The sequence below is a fragment of the Felis catus genome, chromosome C1 (genome assembly GCF_018350175.1).
Source record: "Felis catus isolate Fca126 chromosome C1, F.catus_Fca126_mat1.0, whole genome shotgun sequence".
Taxonomy (NCBI): Eukaryota; Metazoa; Chordata; class Mammalia; order Carnivora; family Felidae; genus Felis; species Felis catus.
The window spans coordinates 37470340-37487850 of record NC_058375.1 but is presented as its reverse complement, the minus strand read 5'-3'; the positions used below and the strand labels follow the sequence as shown (position 1 = coordinate 37487850).

Genomic DNA, 17511 nt, shown 5'->3' with positions numbered 1-17511 from the left:
ATACTTATTCATATCCTTTCAATTAAATTTTTCTTCAGTCTAAATGACTCAGAATGCCTCCCAAAATGTTGCTACTTACACTGCTCAAGACATTTGCTTCATTGACTATTTATGGATACAGAATAGGCAGAGGGAGGGGTGCTAACATATATGAAGTAATAATACGTATTAGGCAGTCTGCCAGACATTACACAGGTTCTTTTGATTAATCTCCACAATCACCCTGAAAAGTAGATTAACATCCCATTTTTCAGTGGAAGAAACTTTTCAAAAAGCCAAAAATTTAAGTAACTCACCAAGGGGCAGGAACCCAGGTCTGAATGGCTTCAAGATTTACTTACATGTTCAATTTGTGCCAGATGTTGTGCTGGGCACTAAACATATGAGAGTAAATCAGAAAGTCAGGGTTCTCACCCTTATGGAGTTTAATGGTCTAATGGGGGAGTCTGTGTGGTTCCTGGACCCAATTCTAACTTAAGGAGTAGGTTCCCTTACACAACAAAAAACACAGCAGAGTGTTCTCAATTCTCAAGTATGGCACTATCTACCCAGAGATATTGTCATCTTCCACAGGTTAAAGGGTCAGTCCGAGGGGGTTGCCCCCCCAACCACCACTTCAGACACCAGCTGCAGTCAAAGGTATTGCCTGTACTTCTGACCAACTGACTATAAATTAGAGGGCCCACGGTCCCCTCTTTGGGCTTGATTAATTTGCTAGAATAACTCACAAAACTCAGAGAAACACTTTACTTACTAGATCATCAGTTCACTGTAGAGGGAGCAACTCAGGAACAGCCAGAGAGATGCAGCACAAGGGCATAGAGCTTCCCTGCCCTCTCCAGGTGAATGTCTCCCCCTGGATCTCCATGTGTTCACCAACCCAGAAGCTCTCTAAAACCAGACCTTGGGGTTTTTTGGAAGCCTCTTGCATAGCCATGTTTGATTAAATCACTGGTGACTGGCAAGTGATTAAACATCCAGGCTCACTCCTCTCCCTGGAGGGGAGAGGGAGGGGCGAGACTGAACGTTCCAACCCTCTGATGACTTGGTTGGTTTTCCTGGCAACCAGCTCCAGCCCTTAGGTGGGGTCCAAAAGTCACTTCATTAACACAACAAGAAACATTTCTGTAATGCTCAACACTTGGGAAATTCCAAGGGTTTGTGGGAGCCGTGAGTCAGGAACTACGGACCACAAATTGTTAGAAAATACCTGAGTATTGTTCAGATCTAATTACTTAACAAATACAACTATTAGATATTTCTTTTGGACCAGGTTAGGTTTGAAAAAATTACTGAGACACTAAGGGCACCATGAACTGAGGACATCTGGGAATCTCTGTATAAGCTAAGATCTGAAGGGTAAGCAGGCATTTCAAATGCCTTGCAGGAGGAGTAAAAGACCAGGTCCCCACTGTTTAAAACATTACAATACAGTTAAGGTAAAGCTAAAAGAGAAACAATTTTAAAACAATTTAATGTTAAACTTTAATATCTGCAAAAGTTTTTCATATCTTTTCTCATAAAATTCTGTTAGTGTGTGTCTATCTCCACTAAATTGAAAGCCCCTAGAAGCCTATATCCCCATAGACAGAACACACAGTCTACATTCAGGAAATGTATTCTGGGTCAGTCTCATATAGGTTTACTCTCCTTAGGCTTTTCTCAAAAATGAAACCTCAAATTACCTTATTCAAGGGCTTTAAGTACTCTCTACTCCCCCACATCTCCTAGCTGCTTCTTTCCTATGGCCCTTCAGAATTGAGTTCAGAATGGAAACCAATTTGACAATAAATTTCAAAAAAAAAAAAAAAAAAAAAAAAAAGAATTGAGTTCAGAGCTATCACCTCTCCTGGGAAGACTTCCCTGACCCACTGGGAAGTCACTGGACTGAAATTGAAATGTCCCTTATTTAATGGTATATTTAGTTTATTTCTATCATAGGACTTACCACTCTATTCTGTAGTAGTCACCAATTAACTTCCTTGACTCCACTCTAAACTGTAAACTTCCCTCAACAGCAGGATCTAAGCCTTATTCATTTCAGCAACAATCAGAGTACCTACCTCTCAAAAAAAAAACAAAAAAACAAAAAACTGTTTTTGGAATGAATGACAAGGGAAATTTTTCAAATTATGCCTTTTCTTCTTTATGGACATCTTGAAAAAAATAAGGAATTTACTCAGAAAAACTTTAGAAAGGAGATTTATAAATTTGCAAAAATTAAATTGATAACTATCCAGTGCTAATAAAGAATCATACACTGCTAATGGAATTGTAATAACTATGTTTTTGAAAAGAATTCTGATAATGAATTATCAATTAAAATTAAAAATGCATATATCCTCTGACTCAGCAATCCTTTTAGGGACCTAACTTACAAAAATAATGGTATCCATATGCAATGTTATATTTACAAGGAAGTTTGTTTTTGCTGTTGTTTTTACAAGGAAGTTTTCTGAAGTACTGTTTGCAATAGTAAAACAATTCCTGCAGACTATCCTGAATGTCCATCAGTAGGGGAATGGTACAATTATGCTATAGAACATGTATTTTATGGAATATTCTACAGCTACTAATAAGAATGGGTTAAATCTATATGTAAAGACCTGAAAGGTATGTAAAGACCTGAAATGTATCCATGATACATTCAGCAGAAAACAGAAAAATCCCATCTAGAGGTAAAAAACATATATTGGTATTTTTATTTCTAAGAATATTGAGAGAGATGGGGAAGCAGTTAATACTAGCTAATATGAGTGACATCAGAATTAGAGGAGATTTAACTCTTCCCATCCAAGTAAGTATTGTCTTTATAACTGAAAACCAAAGCAGGAGGAAAAAAGGAAGTTTTGAAAAGTAATGACAGTAATATCTCAATATATTCTCCCCTCCTCCAAGTTCTTATTAAAAAAAAAAAAAATTCTCGGGGCGCCTGGGTGGCGCAGTCGGTTAAGCGTCCGACTTCAGCCAGGTCACGATCTCGCGGTCCGTGAGTTCGAGCCCCGCGTCAGGCTCTGGGCCGATGGCTCGGAGCCTGGAGCCTGTTTCCGACTCTGTGTCTCCCTCTCTCTCTGCCCCTCCCCCGTTCGTGCTCTGTCTCTCTCTGTCCCAAAAATAAATAAAAAAAAATAAAAAATAAAAAAATTCTAAGTTACAACCACCTTTAATAAAAAGGTGGTACTTCAGAAGAGTCAAGAATACTGTGGACTATGTCTTTTATAGATGATTTAAACTTTCTTTAAAAAAAAAACCAGAAAAACAAAAAACCTATCTCTTACTCTACCCTATCCCACCAAAAGGAGAGAAAGGCCTATTCTTAAACAAGCTTACTGTCCAGTGCATCATCCTATCATCATTCTTCTATGAGAGGTAATCTTTGGGGATTTGGAATTAGGAGCTTGGATATTTTAGAATACTCAGCAGATTTTCACAACCATACCATTTATTCACTGAGAGTAAGCAGAAGTGTTACATAAGAAATATTTATATGACAGGGTTAGGTCTCAAGCACTTCTGACCTGAAATTGGGAGAGCTAACTGCTACTTGGGCGCCCCCTAAAGACCAAATTCTTAAAACTTTTTACATCTTAGGACAAATTAGTGTCCTCTAAAACGGATTCAAAAAACATTCCCCCCGCCCCCCACCAAATACTTATTAACCCCTTACTAAGTGCCAAGCACAATGTTCCACACTGGAAACACAAAGATAAATAAAATCGACTTTCTGATTTCTACATGTTTAAATTTAATACCATCCCCAAATTTCTAAGTATAGTAGGTAGGAGGACCATACAAAGTATAAGTTCCCCCATACAGGTCAGGAGAAAGTTATAAAACAGAAAATGATAAGAATCCTTTTAGGGTACTAGAGAAAGCAATTTGGCATGGAGATAAGCTTTAGCATAATTTGTTTATGTAAGCAAAATGTCCACCACCTTTAAAAGAGAGGTTAAAATATCCCTTCCGGCTAACACATGCAAAATTGGGGTTATTTTGAAAGACAAATTTAGGTTACGGCATCATAATTTTTCTTGGGTCAAAGCAATATAAGTAAAGCTTAATTTTAAAAATTAAAAAAGGAGAAGTATCCCTGAAAGGATTGCATGATTTAGAAAACATCCAATTTTCAAAAACAAAGAGAGTACAAGAGGACACAGAGTTAGAAACAATTAGAAAATCAAACAGGGGTGCCTGGATGGCTCAGTCAGTTAAGCGTCAGCACAACACAAAACCTGCTTGGGATTCTCTCTCTCTCCCTGCCCCTCCCCTGCTCACACATGCGCGCGCTCTCTCTCTCTCTCAAAAATAAATAAATAAACTTAAATAAAAAACAAATAAATAAATAAAACTGACGAAGACCAGTACAAATAAATGGGCAAAGTCAGCCCCTAAATCTCCCTCAGATCATTCCTTCTCAGTTAAGAACACTTTCAGATGATACTGTATCAGATTTGCCTTTTCTTCCCTCAAGGTCTGGGAGCATAAGTAGTAGAGATAGAATTCACTTCAAGGAAGGAAGGAAGGAAGTTTGGAAAAAAGGAAGGAAAGAAGAGAAGAAAGGAAGAGGGGGAGGAAAGGAGGTAGAAAAGAAAGAGACAGATAGGTAATAAATAAATTATACATACATACATACATACATATATACCAGCTTCCCTCCAGTTACAGCCTTGATCACTAATTGTGATGCCCCAGGACACTGGAGGGCCAGATATTCTGATTCTGCAGCCAGACCTAAAAAGGTACTTCTGGCAGCCTGAGTTGGAAATCAACATAATTACTCACCCCCTCAAATTGTATTTCAGCCACATTTCAGGTACCCTGTGAGCTAAATTAGCACTGGCATCACAGATAGAGAATTTAACCTTGACTTGTATAATCTTTCCTTACAGAAAAAACTTAGTCCCCAAAATTACAATTGTTTAGGATTCAGCTTATGTTTGTCTATGAAATAAAATATTGGGTCAAAATACAAAAGACAAAGAGGAAAAGAAAAGCCCTCTGCCTTAATTGCTCATTAGACATCCCATTGTTTAATTTAGTCAGCTAGGAGACAGCAATTGCTAAATTATAAACTATTTGGAATTTGCAGAAATCAGCTTAATTGTTTACGGCAACTGGAATCAAGGGCAACTATTTTCATGAAAGAAGATGACAGTTTAAAACAATTTAAGCTCATATAATTGCCAAAATATTAAAAAATAATATATTATGAAACATTTAATTATGGAAATTTATAGTTGATAATTAATAGGTTTAAAATATTATTAGCCATTACTGAACAGAGTAAAGAATAAATACCAGTTACAGAATGTGTAGATTATTTTTAAAGCAGTGGAGTAATTTGACTATTATTAGCTTGGATGTGGATGTTTAAAGCCACGTTATGATTCAGAAACAAAATATTTAAACGCATTCAAATATAGCAGCCGTAAGCCAATTTTTAAAGTAATACTATTTCAAAGTAAATATAACCAATCTCATAAATTACAAACGGGAAGTCAAAATGTAGAAAAAAATTATTTACATCTATGTGTGCCAGATATTTTACCTCATTTAATATCTGGAAATAGCATACCAGATATGTATTATTCCTCTCTATTCACAGAGGAGGGCCAGCCAAAAGTAACAACTTCCGGGGGGGGGGGAGGGGGAGGGGGGGGACACTTGGCTGCTGGCTCAGTTGGTAAAGCAGACAGAGCAGGCAGCTCCTGATCTCTGGGTTGTGAGAGTTCGAGTTCCGCGTGGGGTGTAGACATTACTTAAAAATCTTGAAAGAGAAGAGAAGAAATAGTAAATGACAAAGGGTTTGAAACCATATGTGTCTGGTTCTGAAGTCTTTTCTCCTTCCCCTATCATGCTATATACATGTAAGAATCATTTCATATATTTAAAAAACAAAAAACCCAAACCTGAAATCATCCAATCGCCACTAGTCTTAAAAAGTTAAAAGAACCAACAAAAAATAGGGAGGGAGCACTTAGGTGGCTCAGTCCGTTAAGCATGGGACAGGATTTCAGCTCAGGTCATGATTTCATGATTTGTGGGATCAGGCCCTGCCTGAGGCTCTGTGCTCACAGCACCAAAACTGCTTGGAAGTCTCTCTCTGCCCCTCCCCCACTCACGTGTTTTCTCTCCCTCTCAAAAAAAAAAAAAAAATCTTAAAAAAAAGGAGAAAATATGTTTTTGGTTGAAATAGTTCCACCTTTATTTCTAAAAATGATCAATAATTATAAAGACAGCTGTAAAACATAATGAAGTAGATGTTACCATTCGATCTTCTTTAGAGATGTTCTTTAGAGAATAAAATATAGGACAGGAGTGGATTGTATGAACACAGAGGAGAGAAGTGAACGCCCAAAGCTAATATAAGCCATATTCTGGAAAAGAGGAGGGAAATATTTTATAAGTTCTGGGTCAAAACTTTTGTGGTCACCGAGTTTCACAGGGATTGTTTGGGTGTTTTACAGCTCTGCCGGTCGTCTCTTGTTTCTAGATACCCTCTGTTTTTCTTCACTCCCAACATCATTCCCCAGATTCTTCAATAAGCCTTACTCCTCACAGTGTCACTAACCACGTTATCTATTCGAAAATTAACAGAACTGAACCGGTAACCTTAACACGCCGTGAAGCAACAACAAAAAAAGTAACAGAATTTTAGAGTTAGGAGGTATTTTACATTGAGTTTAAATCTGGGTGCACAGCCTCCTATGGTCTAGGGCGCAACTGAGACTCGGAGAGAGGAAGTGACTTGGCCAAGGACAAAGCCTGAGTTGGCAGCGAGACCAGACGTTGAAGCTTGAACTCAGACTCGGCTCCTCGGCTTTTCCGACCACACGAATCTGGGCTGAGCCTCAGAGCCGGTACTGCCATTGACAGAGCGGGAAAGTGCTCCGGGCAGATCACAGATTATTACCTCAAGCAACACCCTGTCCCCCGAGGTTCCTTTCCAGGGTTAAGACCACGGTAAGGTTAGTTGAGATGTTGGCGTTTCTAGAGGGCTTGCGGGCAGGGGCCAAGTAGACAAACCGGTCCCCCTTCCACACAGCTGCGAGCGCACACCGCCTCTAACCTAAATCCACGCTCCCGCCTTCACCCACCCCATAACCGGTGACACACTGAACTCGGCGCGCCGGAGGTCCCCGAAGGCTGATCCTCCCGGATCCCCTCCCAGCCCACTCTCCGGATGAAATTGGTCCCCAAAACGTTAAGGAGAGAGGGGTGCAGGAACAAAGCGACCCCAAGCGGTCCCCCTCCCTTCTGGGCACCCCCCCCCCCGCCGCGGCGAGGGGAGGTGGACTACGAGTCCCGACAGGCAGCGCACCGCAGAACCCTCGATTACCGCCACGCGGACGACGCGATGGTCGCCGGGACTAGTAGTCCGCTGAGTCCGCGGCTGCCGGGGGGGGGGGGGGGCGGGAGGGGGAGGCGCGCGGACCGCCAGACGCTGCGGGACAAGCCGACCCGGCGTCCGGTCAAGCCCAGGGAGCGCGCCAGCTACCCGGGCCTCACCTCGACGATGCGGGCGCACTGGGTCCCCTTGCCGGCCCCGGGACCGCCGAGGACGAACACGACCAGCGGTTTCATGAGGCGGTGAGGCCAGAGGAAAAGCGGCCGGCAGGTCAGCAGCGGGAAGCTAAGGCCCAGGACGTGCAGCAGCCTCCGGCCGCAGCGACTCAGCATACACCGCGTCTCAGCCGCGTCTTGGCCGTCTTGGTCGCTGAGGGAGCTGACAGCGGCCGGGCCGGCGGCGGCGGCGCGGGGCGGGGCGGGGGGAAGGGGGCGGGCCGAGTCGGCGCCCGCCGCGGCCCCGCCGCCGTGGCTGCCGAGGCGTCCGCGCCGCGGCCGGAAGGGGCGGTGTCTCTGTGCGTTCTAGGCGGCTGCGCTCCGGCGACGCCCGTGCTGGCCCGCGCCCCTACTAGTCCCCGCCCCTCAGCCGGCTCATTCATCCCTCCGCAGGCAGTTCGTCCAGTGCGCAGGTCCCCATCGCGCGCCTTGTCTGGACAGGCCTGTGCTGGAGTGTGCGACGCGACACACGACAGAGAAAACCTATTGTCTGTTTGCGAGGAGTTTAAGTTGCAGTGCGGAGGCAGCCGACCTGAACAAGCCAAGGGAAGAATAGATAGATGACAGAAAAGAAGGGAGAAAGAAATAGCGATACAGGCTTTGAAGGAAAAAAGCGGAAGAATAACAAAGGATGGATACAATTTGGAGGCGGTAGTCAGGTAACATTTAAGCCAAGACATAGGGCATAGGAAAGAGCGAAAGCAGGTAAAGACTGGGATAGTTCTCACAAGAAGAACATGTGCAAAAAAACCCTAAAATGGCTTGTGTTGGAAAAAGCCAGAGAGACCTGAGTTGTAGGAATGAGGCACAGGATGGAAAGTGGGGGGGTCAGGCCCAGGCAGGTCGTTCAGGCCCTTTGGTTATGGAAAGGAGTTGGGGTTACATTCTAACTGCAGTGGGAAGCCCTTTAATTGTAACTCCAGTTCTCGCCTGCCTGCGTGAGAGAAAAACCTTAAGGGAGAAGAAAAGGCGTCCAAGGAATGAACCACATGTGGCGATTTAAATTAATTATATTAAAAACAAAATTAAGTTTTTCGTTCACACTAAATTTCAAGTGCTCAAAGGTCACATGGGGTAGTGGCAATTGAATTGGACAGTGAACATACAGAATGTAGCCACTACAAAAGGTTCTAGGGGTGCCTGGGTGGCTCAGTCTGTCAAATGCCTGACTCTTGATTTCAGTTCAGGTCACGATCTCACAGTTGGTGAGTTGGAGCACTTCATCCGGCTCTGCGCCAACAATGTGGACCCTGCTTGGGATTCTCTCCCTCGCTGTCTCTGCCCTCCTTTGTTCTCTCTCTCTCTCTCTCTCTCTCTCTCTCTCTCTCTCTCTCTCTCTCTCTCTCCCCTCTGTCTCTCCAAAGTAAATAAGGGGCACGTGGGTGCCTCTGTTGGTTGAGTGTCCGACTTCGGACTTCCGCTCAGTTCATGATCTTACATTTTGTGAGTTCGAGCTCCACACCGGACTCACTGCTGTCACCTCTCTCTCTCTCTTTGCCACTCCCTCAAAAAATTAAATAAAACATTTAAATATATAATAGGGACGCCTGGGGGCTCAGTTGGTTAAGCATCCGACTTTGGCTCAGGTCATGATCTCATGGTTCATGAGTTCAAGCCCCATATCGGGCTCTGTGTTGACAGCTCAGAATCTGGAACCTGCTTCAGATTCTGTGTCTCCCTCTTCCTCTGCCCCTCCCCTGCTCGTGCTCTGGCTCTCTCAAAAATAAATAAACATTTTGAAAAAATTAAAATAAATAAACTTTAAAAGAAAAAAAGGTTCTATTGGGCAGTGCTATACTAGACCTTGTATTTAAGTTCCTGGGAATGGTTTGATAGAAAGGGAGAGAGGTAACCCCTTGAGAAGAAAAATCAGATGGGTTTCAAGGGGCACATGGAGGGCCTTAGATGACTTAGAAGATCTTAAGAAACAAACACATAAATTGGCAATAGGAATTGCAAGAAGGGCACAGTTTCAGGAAAGTTTGAAGGTAGGAAGAGTTCCTGTCTGAAAATTTTATTTTCTCAGTAAAGAAAAGGCAACATTAGATGAAGGTAAAGATTTTGAAGTAGGATGTTTGAGGAGAGAAGATATGAAATAGACACTTTTTTGAGAATGGAAAAGTTGGTTTTCTAAAGAAAACCAATCAGTATGACTTCTGAGCGATATTAAAAGCTCACTTGGTATTTGAGATCATGGATTTTATTATTTTTTTAAGTTTATTTTTGAGAGAGAGACACACACACAGAGCATGAGTGGGGAGGGGCAGCGTGAGAGGGAGACGCAGAATCTGAAGCAGGCTCCAGGCTCTGAGCTGTCAGCACAGAGCCTGATGTAGGGTTCAAACCCACGAGGCGTGAGATCATGACCTGAGCTGAAGTCAGATGCTTAACAGACTGAGCCACCCAGAGGCCCTGGTTTATTTATTTATTTTGAAAAAGAGACAGAGAGAAAGAGAGAGCATCCCAAGCAGGCTCCGCACTGTTGGTGCGGAGCCTGACACGGGGCTCGAAACCCACAAACCGTGAGATCCCGACCTGAGCAGAAACTGAGAGTCAGGCACTCAACTGACTGAGCCACCCAGGCGCCCCGAGATCATGGATTTTAACTCATTGAAGGTGTTTGTTCAGGTGCAGGCAGAGAGAAGACAGATTCCTGAGGTCATCCAGGGTTGGATTTTTGCCAAGCAAGTACAACAGAGGGAGAGAGGACCAAGATGGTATTTTCAAGAGAATGTTTGTGATGATATATATGGAATCAAAAACATACAGAAAGCCAATTATGGCATATTAGGGCTGCTAGTGGGGACGTGGAGGGGAGTGAGGAGGGGGCCAAGGCATTAGAAGCACTGATGTTGAAGAATGGCTGCAGCGGGGTACTTGAGCAAGTGAACAGGCAGTACAGATGCTGGTGGTCTGAGTGGGATATTTGGAATTGGCCAAGTTGATATTTGGATTGGAAATTGTAAGTTTTTGATGATGTTGAAATCCAGGATGAGCCCAAACAAGGTGAGACCATGAGAATGGAAGGCTGAAGCAGAAAGCATGCCCTGTGGTTAGAACTGGGTGGCCAAAGTGTTAGATTTGTCATCCAAGCAGTCTGCATGAATTAGCATTAGAGTAAACAGAGAAACTATGAAAGAGGAACTAAGTTGTTGAAGACAGAATGACCAGAGGGTTGGAAAATGATAGCAAACAGGAGGGAAAGAAGGTGGTATAGCCTCTGTTTGGCTGCCCCCCAGCCTCTTTCCTCTCTACTGCTCCTTTCCTCTTCCCTCACCCAGTATTTCCAGCCTCTTCCCCATCTCATTCTACCTTCACTCCCGCCTCTCTCACCTTTTTTTTTTTTAACTTATTCCTATCTCTCTTCCCCTTCTTTCCCCATTTCTAATTTCCTACCATTCTCCCCAATTATTTCTGTTTTTCTGTCCTTCTCCCCACCCTGTTCTTTTTCTTTTGCTCTCTGATCCCATCTCCTTTTGGTTCCTACTTCCTTCTTTGCCATGATTTCTTTTTTTTTTTAATTTTTAATTTTATTATTATTATTTTTTACATTTACATCCAAATTATTTAGCATATAGTGCAACACTGATTTCAGGAGTAGATTCCTTAGTGCCCCTTACCCATTTAGCCCATCCTCCTCCCACACCCCCTCCCATAACCCTCAGTTTGTTCTCCATATTTAAGAGTCTCTTATGTTTTGTCCCCCTCCTTGTTTTTATATTATTTTTGTTTCCCTTCCCTTATGTTCATCTGTTTGGTCTCTTAAAGTCCTCATATGAGTGAAGTCATATGATTTTTGGCTTTCTCTGACTGACTAATTTCACTTGGCATAATACCCTCCAGTTCCATCCACGTAGTTGCAAATGGCAAGATTTCACTCTTTTTGATTGCCGAGTAATACTCCATTGTGTATATATATATATATATACCACATCTTCTTTACCCATTCATCCATGGATGGACGTTTGGGCTCTTTCCATACTTTGGCGATTGTTGATAGTGCTGCTATAAACATTGGGGTCCATGTGTCCCTTCGAAACAGTATACCTGTATCCCTTGGATAAATACCTGGTAGTGCAATTGCTGGGTCGTAGGGTAGTTCTATTTTTAGTTTTTTGAGGAACCTCCATACTGTTTTCCAGAGTGGCTGCACCAGCTTGCGTTCCCACCTTGCCATCATTTCTACCTTTTACTTCCCACCATGGAAGAGGGAATGGGATATCTCAGATTATCGCAGCTAAAGAAACGTTATGATTAATAGCTTACTCATATCCCTTCACAATATTCCTTTGTTTGTTTGTTTGTTTGTTTGAGCCCCTCCACCCCCTGGGGAAGAGGAGCTAGGAGATAAGTCCGCTGAAAATAAGAACACTTGGTCATAACACTGAGAGTAGGAGTACAAAAAGGGCCATGCTGTAAGCAAATGTGCCTTCTTTTCCTTGGTGCGTGTTCTCTTAAGTGTCTTTTCTGTATCTCTCCTGGCAATTAAAGTTGAAAGATGTTCAAGACATGGGGTCTGTGGGAAAGGGGATTAGGAAGCTATTCACAAGCTTTTAGTGGAGGCATTAGGCCATAGACAAAAAAGTAGCCTTTCTTGATTCCAAGAGAGAGTCCACCAGAATAAGGAATCCACACAGGAGTTTGGGTCCAAAATGTCATTGAATACCTATATATAGCAAGATGTGGTGACTTTTCTCTCTAAGTCGTCCTGGAGAACTATAACCACCATAGATTGAGTACTTATTGTCTTGTACCTTGCCCAGTTCTTTGTGCCAACCATGCAAGGCAACTGAGGAAAATACTGGTGTGGAAACAAATAAAAAAGTGAAACCCATATACCTATCTCTGCCAAGGGTTTTCCAGGGAATTATTTTCAGGAAGAACAAGCCTAGGCCAAAGAACAATTTCTTATTTGTTGGCACTTTAGGCCTGTTCTGGTTATCTATTGCTACATAACAAACCTACCCCAAAACTTAATGGCTCACAATGTAGAATGCTTAGTGTGGGAACCCTGCCCTCTCTTCTCCCTTTCCCCCTTTCCCCCACATCGTTGACCTGGAGTGTTCAGTGTGAGTAGTGCTATGAGTAGAAAGAGGACAAACATGGAGGAGTTTTTCCAAACATGGATGTTACCACACCAGGCAGTCCCATGGAGCCAAGCCAAGGATTCATAAAAGACACCATGCTACTCTAACAATTTAACATTTAACCCTTCTACTTGTTCACTGTGAAAGGTCTAACTCTTAGCACCTTGGTCCTAATTTGTCCCCAAAGAAATCTTTTTTTTTTTTTTTTTTTAGCCTTAGATCAGTGTTCCCACTCCTTGGAGGTGGCAGAGAAAAGAATGAATTCCACCTACATGCAAACAACCAGATATTCAATGAAAATATGCCTTAGTAATTATATACTGAATAAAAGGATGTCGCCCAGTAGAGGGTCATTTCCTAGCTAAACACGTAGATTGAACTCATAGATCAAATAAATTTGATGAATATCTATTGAATATCCACTAAGTACCAGGCATTTGACTTACATTGCCTATTTTTTGGATGATATTCAAACTTTTAATAATCAGTACAATCAGGATATCTGTAGGTATTTTTGTGCCAAGATTGCTCTGCTGGGCATCAGCCCTCTAATTGCTGGATCATGGGGAGGTCCTTGGTGTTCCAGGAGAAGGATGGAGGGCTCTCAAACTGCTCAGGGGAGTAGTTATATACCAACTCATATGAAAATAATGCACTATTTTAACCACCAATATGGTCTTACCAGTTGTGTTGGTTACATATCAGCCTTGCCTTGTAGAATCATCATAATGCTGTGACATTAACACTCATTTTGCAGCTGGAGAAACAGCCAGGAAGTGGAAGTAGTTTGTTCAAGACCACGTAAGAAGTAGATAGCAAAGTTAAATACAAACTCCATGTGGATGGCTTTAAATCTGCATTCTTTCTATACAGTAGAAACCCCTTTATAAGATAAAAAGTTCTATACTCATAAAATCCCTTCCAACTTAGTTCTCATTACAGATGAGAAGACTGATCTCAGAAAAATGTATAATAAGAGGTGTCCTCAAAACTAACTCCAACCCATAAGTGTTTATTTATCAAGTACATTAGGTCTTTTGGGCATATATTCAATGCATGTCTACTATTTCCAGGGTATGGCTATGTTCTAGGGAATTCTATAGGATCTTAAGAAATAGAGTCTTGTCACCATGTATCTGTCCTATTTATCATAATTGCCCTTTAGAGAGAAATCATCTATTCCCACACTTTTGTTTTCCCATTCTTGACCATGCCTCTTTGCTGGTACGTACCATTCATTTTTCAGGATTCCCCTCAGATTTTATTTCCTCCAGGAAGCTCTCCAAATTCCCAAGACTGGGTTGGGTGCCCCCCTTTTGTGCTTCTACACACACCACCACCAGCAGCACCCATACACACCTATTCCTTCCCTCCTTTACTTCTGTTGTAGTATATTGTGTATCTCCATACTAGATTTAAAACTCCTGGAAGGAGGGGCACCTGGGTGGCTCAGTCAGTTAAGCGTCTGACCTTGGCTCAGGTCATGATCTCACAGTCTGTGAGTTTGAGCCCTACATCAGGCTCTGTGCTGGCAGCTTGGAGCCTGCTTCAGATTCTGTGTTCCCTCTCTCTGTCCCTCCCCCACTCATGCTCGCTCTCTCTCTCTCTCTCTCTCTCTCTCTCTCAAAAAAAAATAAACATTAACAAAAAACAAAAAACTCCTGAAAGGAAGAGACCATGTCTGATTACTCTTTGTGCAGCATGACAACCTGCTCTTTTTACAATATGATTCACTCTCTTAAGGGGACTACTCCGAGGTCCTTGGAAGATTTTGACTAATTTGGTTGCTGCCACTCAAGTTCTACTTGTGATGGTCTTTGGCAGCTACTTCCCTGTAATTCCAAAAACACCTTTCTTGCCTATATGTAGGAACTGGTTTGTAGGATCAGGCTGCATGATGAAACAAAGACCTGGTGTGTGGAGGCATAGAAGGGTGAATGACAGGCCATATGTTTTGCATTCAGGCCTTCATTGCCACTTATTATATTGTAATCTATTTCCTGGCTGACGCTTAGTGTGTTACATAACCCGATGCTTCATGGAGTTTCTAAAATGAAGATTCCTGTTACTTAGATTTGCATTTTTTGCAGATATGCTTCTTGCTGTAATGCTTTCTCAAAGGACCTTTTTATCAAAGATTCTGAGAACATTAGTTAAAGGAAATATGGCCTTTAAAAAGCTGATGTGTCAAACCTAACAACAGACAATATGCCTAACCTCTCAGGAGTGTGTCAGCTGAGCTCAGTCAGGTCTATACTGTAAAATGGCAGGCTGAGCAGTGAAGGGAGATTGTCTTGGCAGGTCCTACAGTGTCTTTGCTGATTAACTCTGAAACTATAGGTAGGGTGATTACACCTATAGTTTCCTTGCCTGCAAAATCAGGATGATTTTACATTGACTCAGTTAAGCAAATAATTTTAGAGAAGTTAACTGTGTGTGTTGTTTGATCATTTCTGTCTTCATTCCAAGCAATCCAAGTTAAAAAAAAAAAAAAAGTAAAATAAGGTGCACTTGGTTGGCTCAGTCAGCAGAACATGTGACTGTTGATCTCGGGGTCATTAGTTCGAGCCCCAAGTTGAGTGTAGAGATTATTATTTTTTTATAAATTTTTAAATGTTTTATTTATATTTGAGTGAGAAAGACAGTGCATGAATTGGGTAGGGGCAGAGAAAGAGGGACACACAGAATCCAAAGCAGACTCCAGGCTCCCAGCTGTCAGCACAGAGCATGACGCGGGACTCGAACTCATGAGCCGTGTGATCATAACCTGAGCCAAAGGTGGACGCTCAATCAACTGAGCCACCCAGATGCCCCACACGAAGATTATTTTTTATTTTTATTTATTTTTTAAATTAAAAAAAAATTAACGTTTATTCATTTTGAGAGACAGAACAGAGCATGAGCGGGGGAGGGGCAGCGAGAGGGGGAGACAGAATCCAGAGCAGGCTCCAGGCTCTGAGCTGTCAGCACAGAGCCCTGACGAGGGGCTTGAACTCACAGACCACGTGATCATGACCTGAGCTGAAATCGGACACTCAATCGACTGAGCCACCCAGGTGCCCCTATTTTTTAAAAAATAAGTAAAATAAGTCAACTTGGGTCTTGATCTGAAGATCATGAGACAAGACTGGCATTGGGCCCCACACTGCACATTAAAAAAAAAAAAAAAAAGCAAAGCTATAGTTATTTTTAAAGAGCAGTAGTCTAGCTTAGCTCAGAAGTGTAAATAGAGAAAGGGAAAATTGGTGTTTGGAGAAATTGAGTAACAGAACTGATAACTGATTCCAACTTCCCTGTTCCTGGTGATAACAATTGCTCTTTAATTCTCTTAATGCTCTTTAATTCTAGCAGGCACGCCAGGGTTTATGACACTGAATATGTACCCAGTTGATTACACTTTATGTAATCATAAAGACTATGTCATGTGGACAGTGACTGAAAGGGAATAAGGTAAAGTAAAAACAACTGATGTGTTAGGATGTAGAATTTTGGATGAACTTTGCCCTTTACAATTTTTTTTTCCTGTTTTAGCATTGTCAACAAACTCATACATTTTTTTAAAAAAGTATGAAATACTAGAAATGATTCTCTGTGAAGCAAATTAAAGCGCTTGCAAATTTGAAAATTATGGCCTGTAGCTTTTCTCTGTAGGGACCTATAACCAGAGCAATTCCATACAGTCTTGAAATGGCATAAATATATAAAAATGGGGATTAAAGAATAGCGTAGTATATATTCAGTCTATTCAAACTGGCCTGAAATCTAATAATGATTTATATTTGCTTTGGATAATTACCTCTTATTACCCCACCTTTAAAATTGTGCCTTCCTTGGGGGGCCTTGGTGGCTCAGTTGGTTAAGCGTCTAACTTTGGCTCGGGTCATCATCTCATGATTCATGAGTTCAAGCCCCATGTCGGGCTCTCCATTGTCAGGATAGAGCCAGCTTTGGATCCTCTGTCTCCCTCTCTCTCTGCCCATCCCCTGCTTGCTCTCTCTCTCTCTCATTCTCTCTCAAAAATAAATAAACATTAACAAAAATAGAATTGTGCCTTCCTTGTTCTATGTTTGTCATATCCTTCCAGTTCCCTATGCCATTGCATAGTAGATCCTTGGAATGGCATTTGTAGATTTTATTTCCCTTAGCTTATTCTCTAATTTACAATTACAAATTTGTAATTCTCTAATTTACAAATACAAATCAATTCCCTTAATCTCTATGAATGTGTTGCTCATTTATTAACACTGTCCGTGGTGAATATAACTGGACAAATAATAATATATGGGTATTCTTTTAATTAACTTTAATTAACTTTCACACTCATTAACTCTTTTTTATGATGATGTACAATGTGCAAATGAGGAAAGTCAATCTTAGAGAGATTAAATGGCAGAATTGAGGCCAGATCCCCAAGGCCAGTGCTTGTTACATTATAACAAAATTCAAATTTTTTTAATATCTGGGGCAGTAGGTCCTTTAGGCAGGCACCTCTAAGCTGTCCTAAATATAAGGCTGAGTCATTCCAATCCTAAAATAAATAATTACTTTTCTCATCATTTAATTTGAAAAATACCTATTTTATGTATATTATTAAATGTATATCCTGCTTAAAAATCCAGTGGTAATAAAATGTTTAATTGAAGTTTTATTAGTATTTGAGTTATTAAGCAAAAAATACTTTTTATTTTATTGTTGTTGCTCAAAAAATTAGCATATGCTTCAACTCTCCTATTGCCCTTCCTTTTATATTTTTCTCTTAATTTTTTTTAAAGTTTATTTCTTTATTTTGAGAGAGAGAGAGAGAGCAGGGGAGGGGCAGAGAGAGGGGGAGAGAGAGAATCCCAAGCAGGTCCTGCACTGT

The 17511-nt window shown here is 41.6% G+C and overlaps 2 protein-coding genes across 3 annotated transcripts in view; one reads left to right on the top strand and one right to left on the bottom strand.

The window, feature by feature from the left end:
* CMPK1 (cytidine/uridine monophosphate kinase 1) overlaps positions 1-7783 on the bottom strand; it is a 36633-nt gene extending 28850 nt beyond the window's left edge. For both annotated transcript variants that reach the window (XM_023258663.2, XR_002744471.2), the window contains exon 1: positions 7510-7783. In XM_023258663.2, coding sequence (XP_023114431.2) covers positions 7510-7680 — 171 coding nt within the window. In that variant the 5' untranslated portion in view covers positions 7681-7783. The remainder of the gene's footprint in view (positions 1-7509) is intronic.
* A 183-nt stretch (positions 7784-7966) lies between these two features.
* STIL (STIL centriolar assembly protein) overlaps positions 7967-17511 on the top strand; it is a 77422-nt gene continuing 67877 nt past the window's right edge. Inside the window, exon 1 of the mRNA XM_045035798.1 lies at positions 7967-8222. The gene's annotated coding sequence lies outside the window, so the exon portion shown is untranslated. The remainder of the gene's footprint in view (positions 8223-17511) is intronic.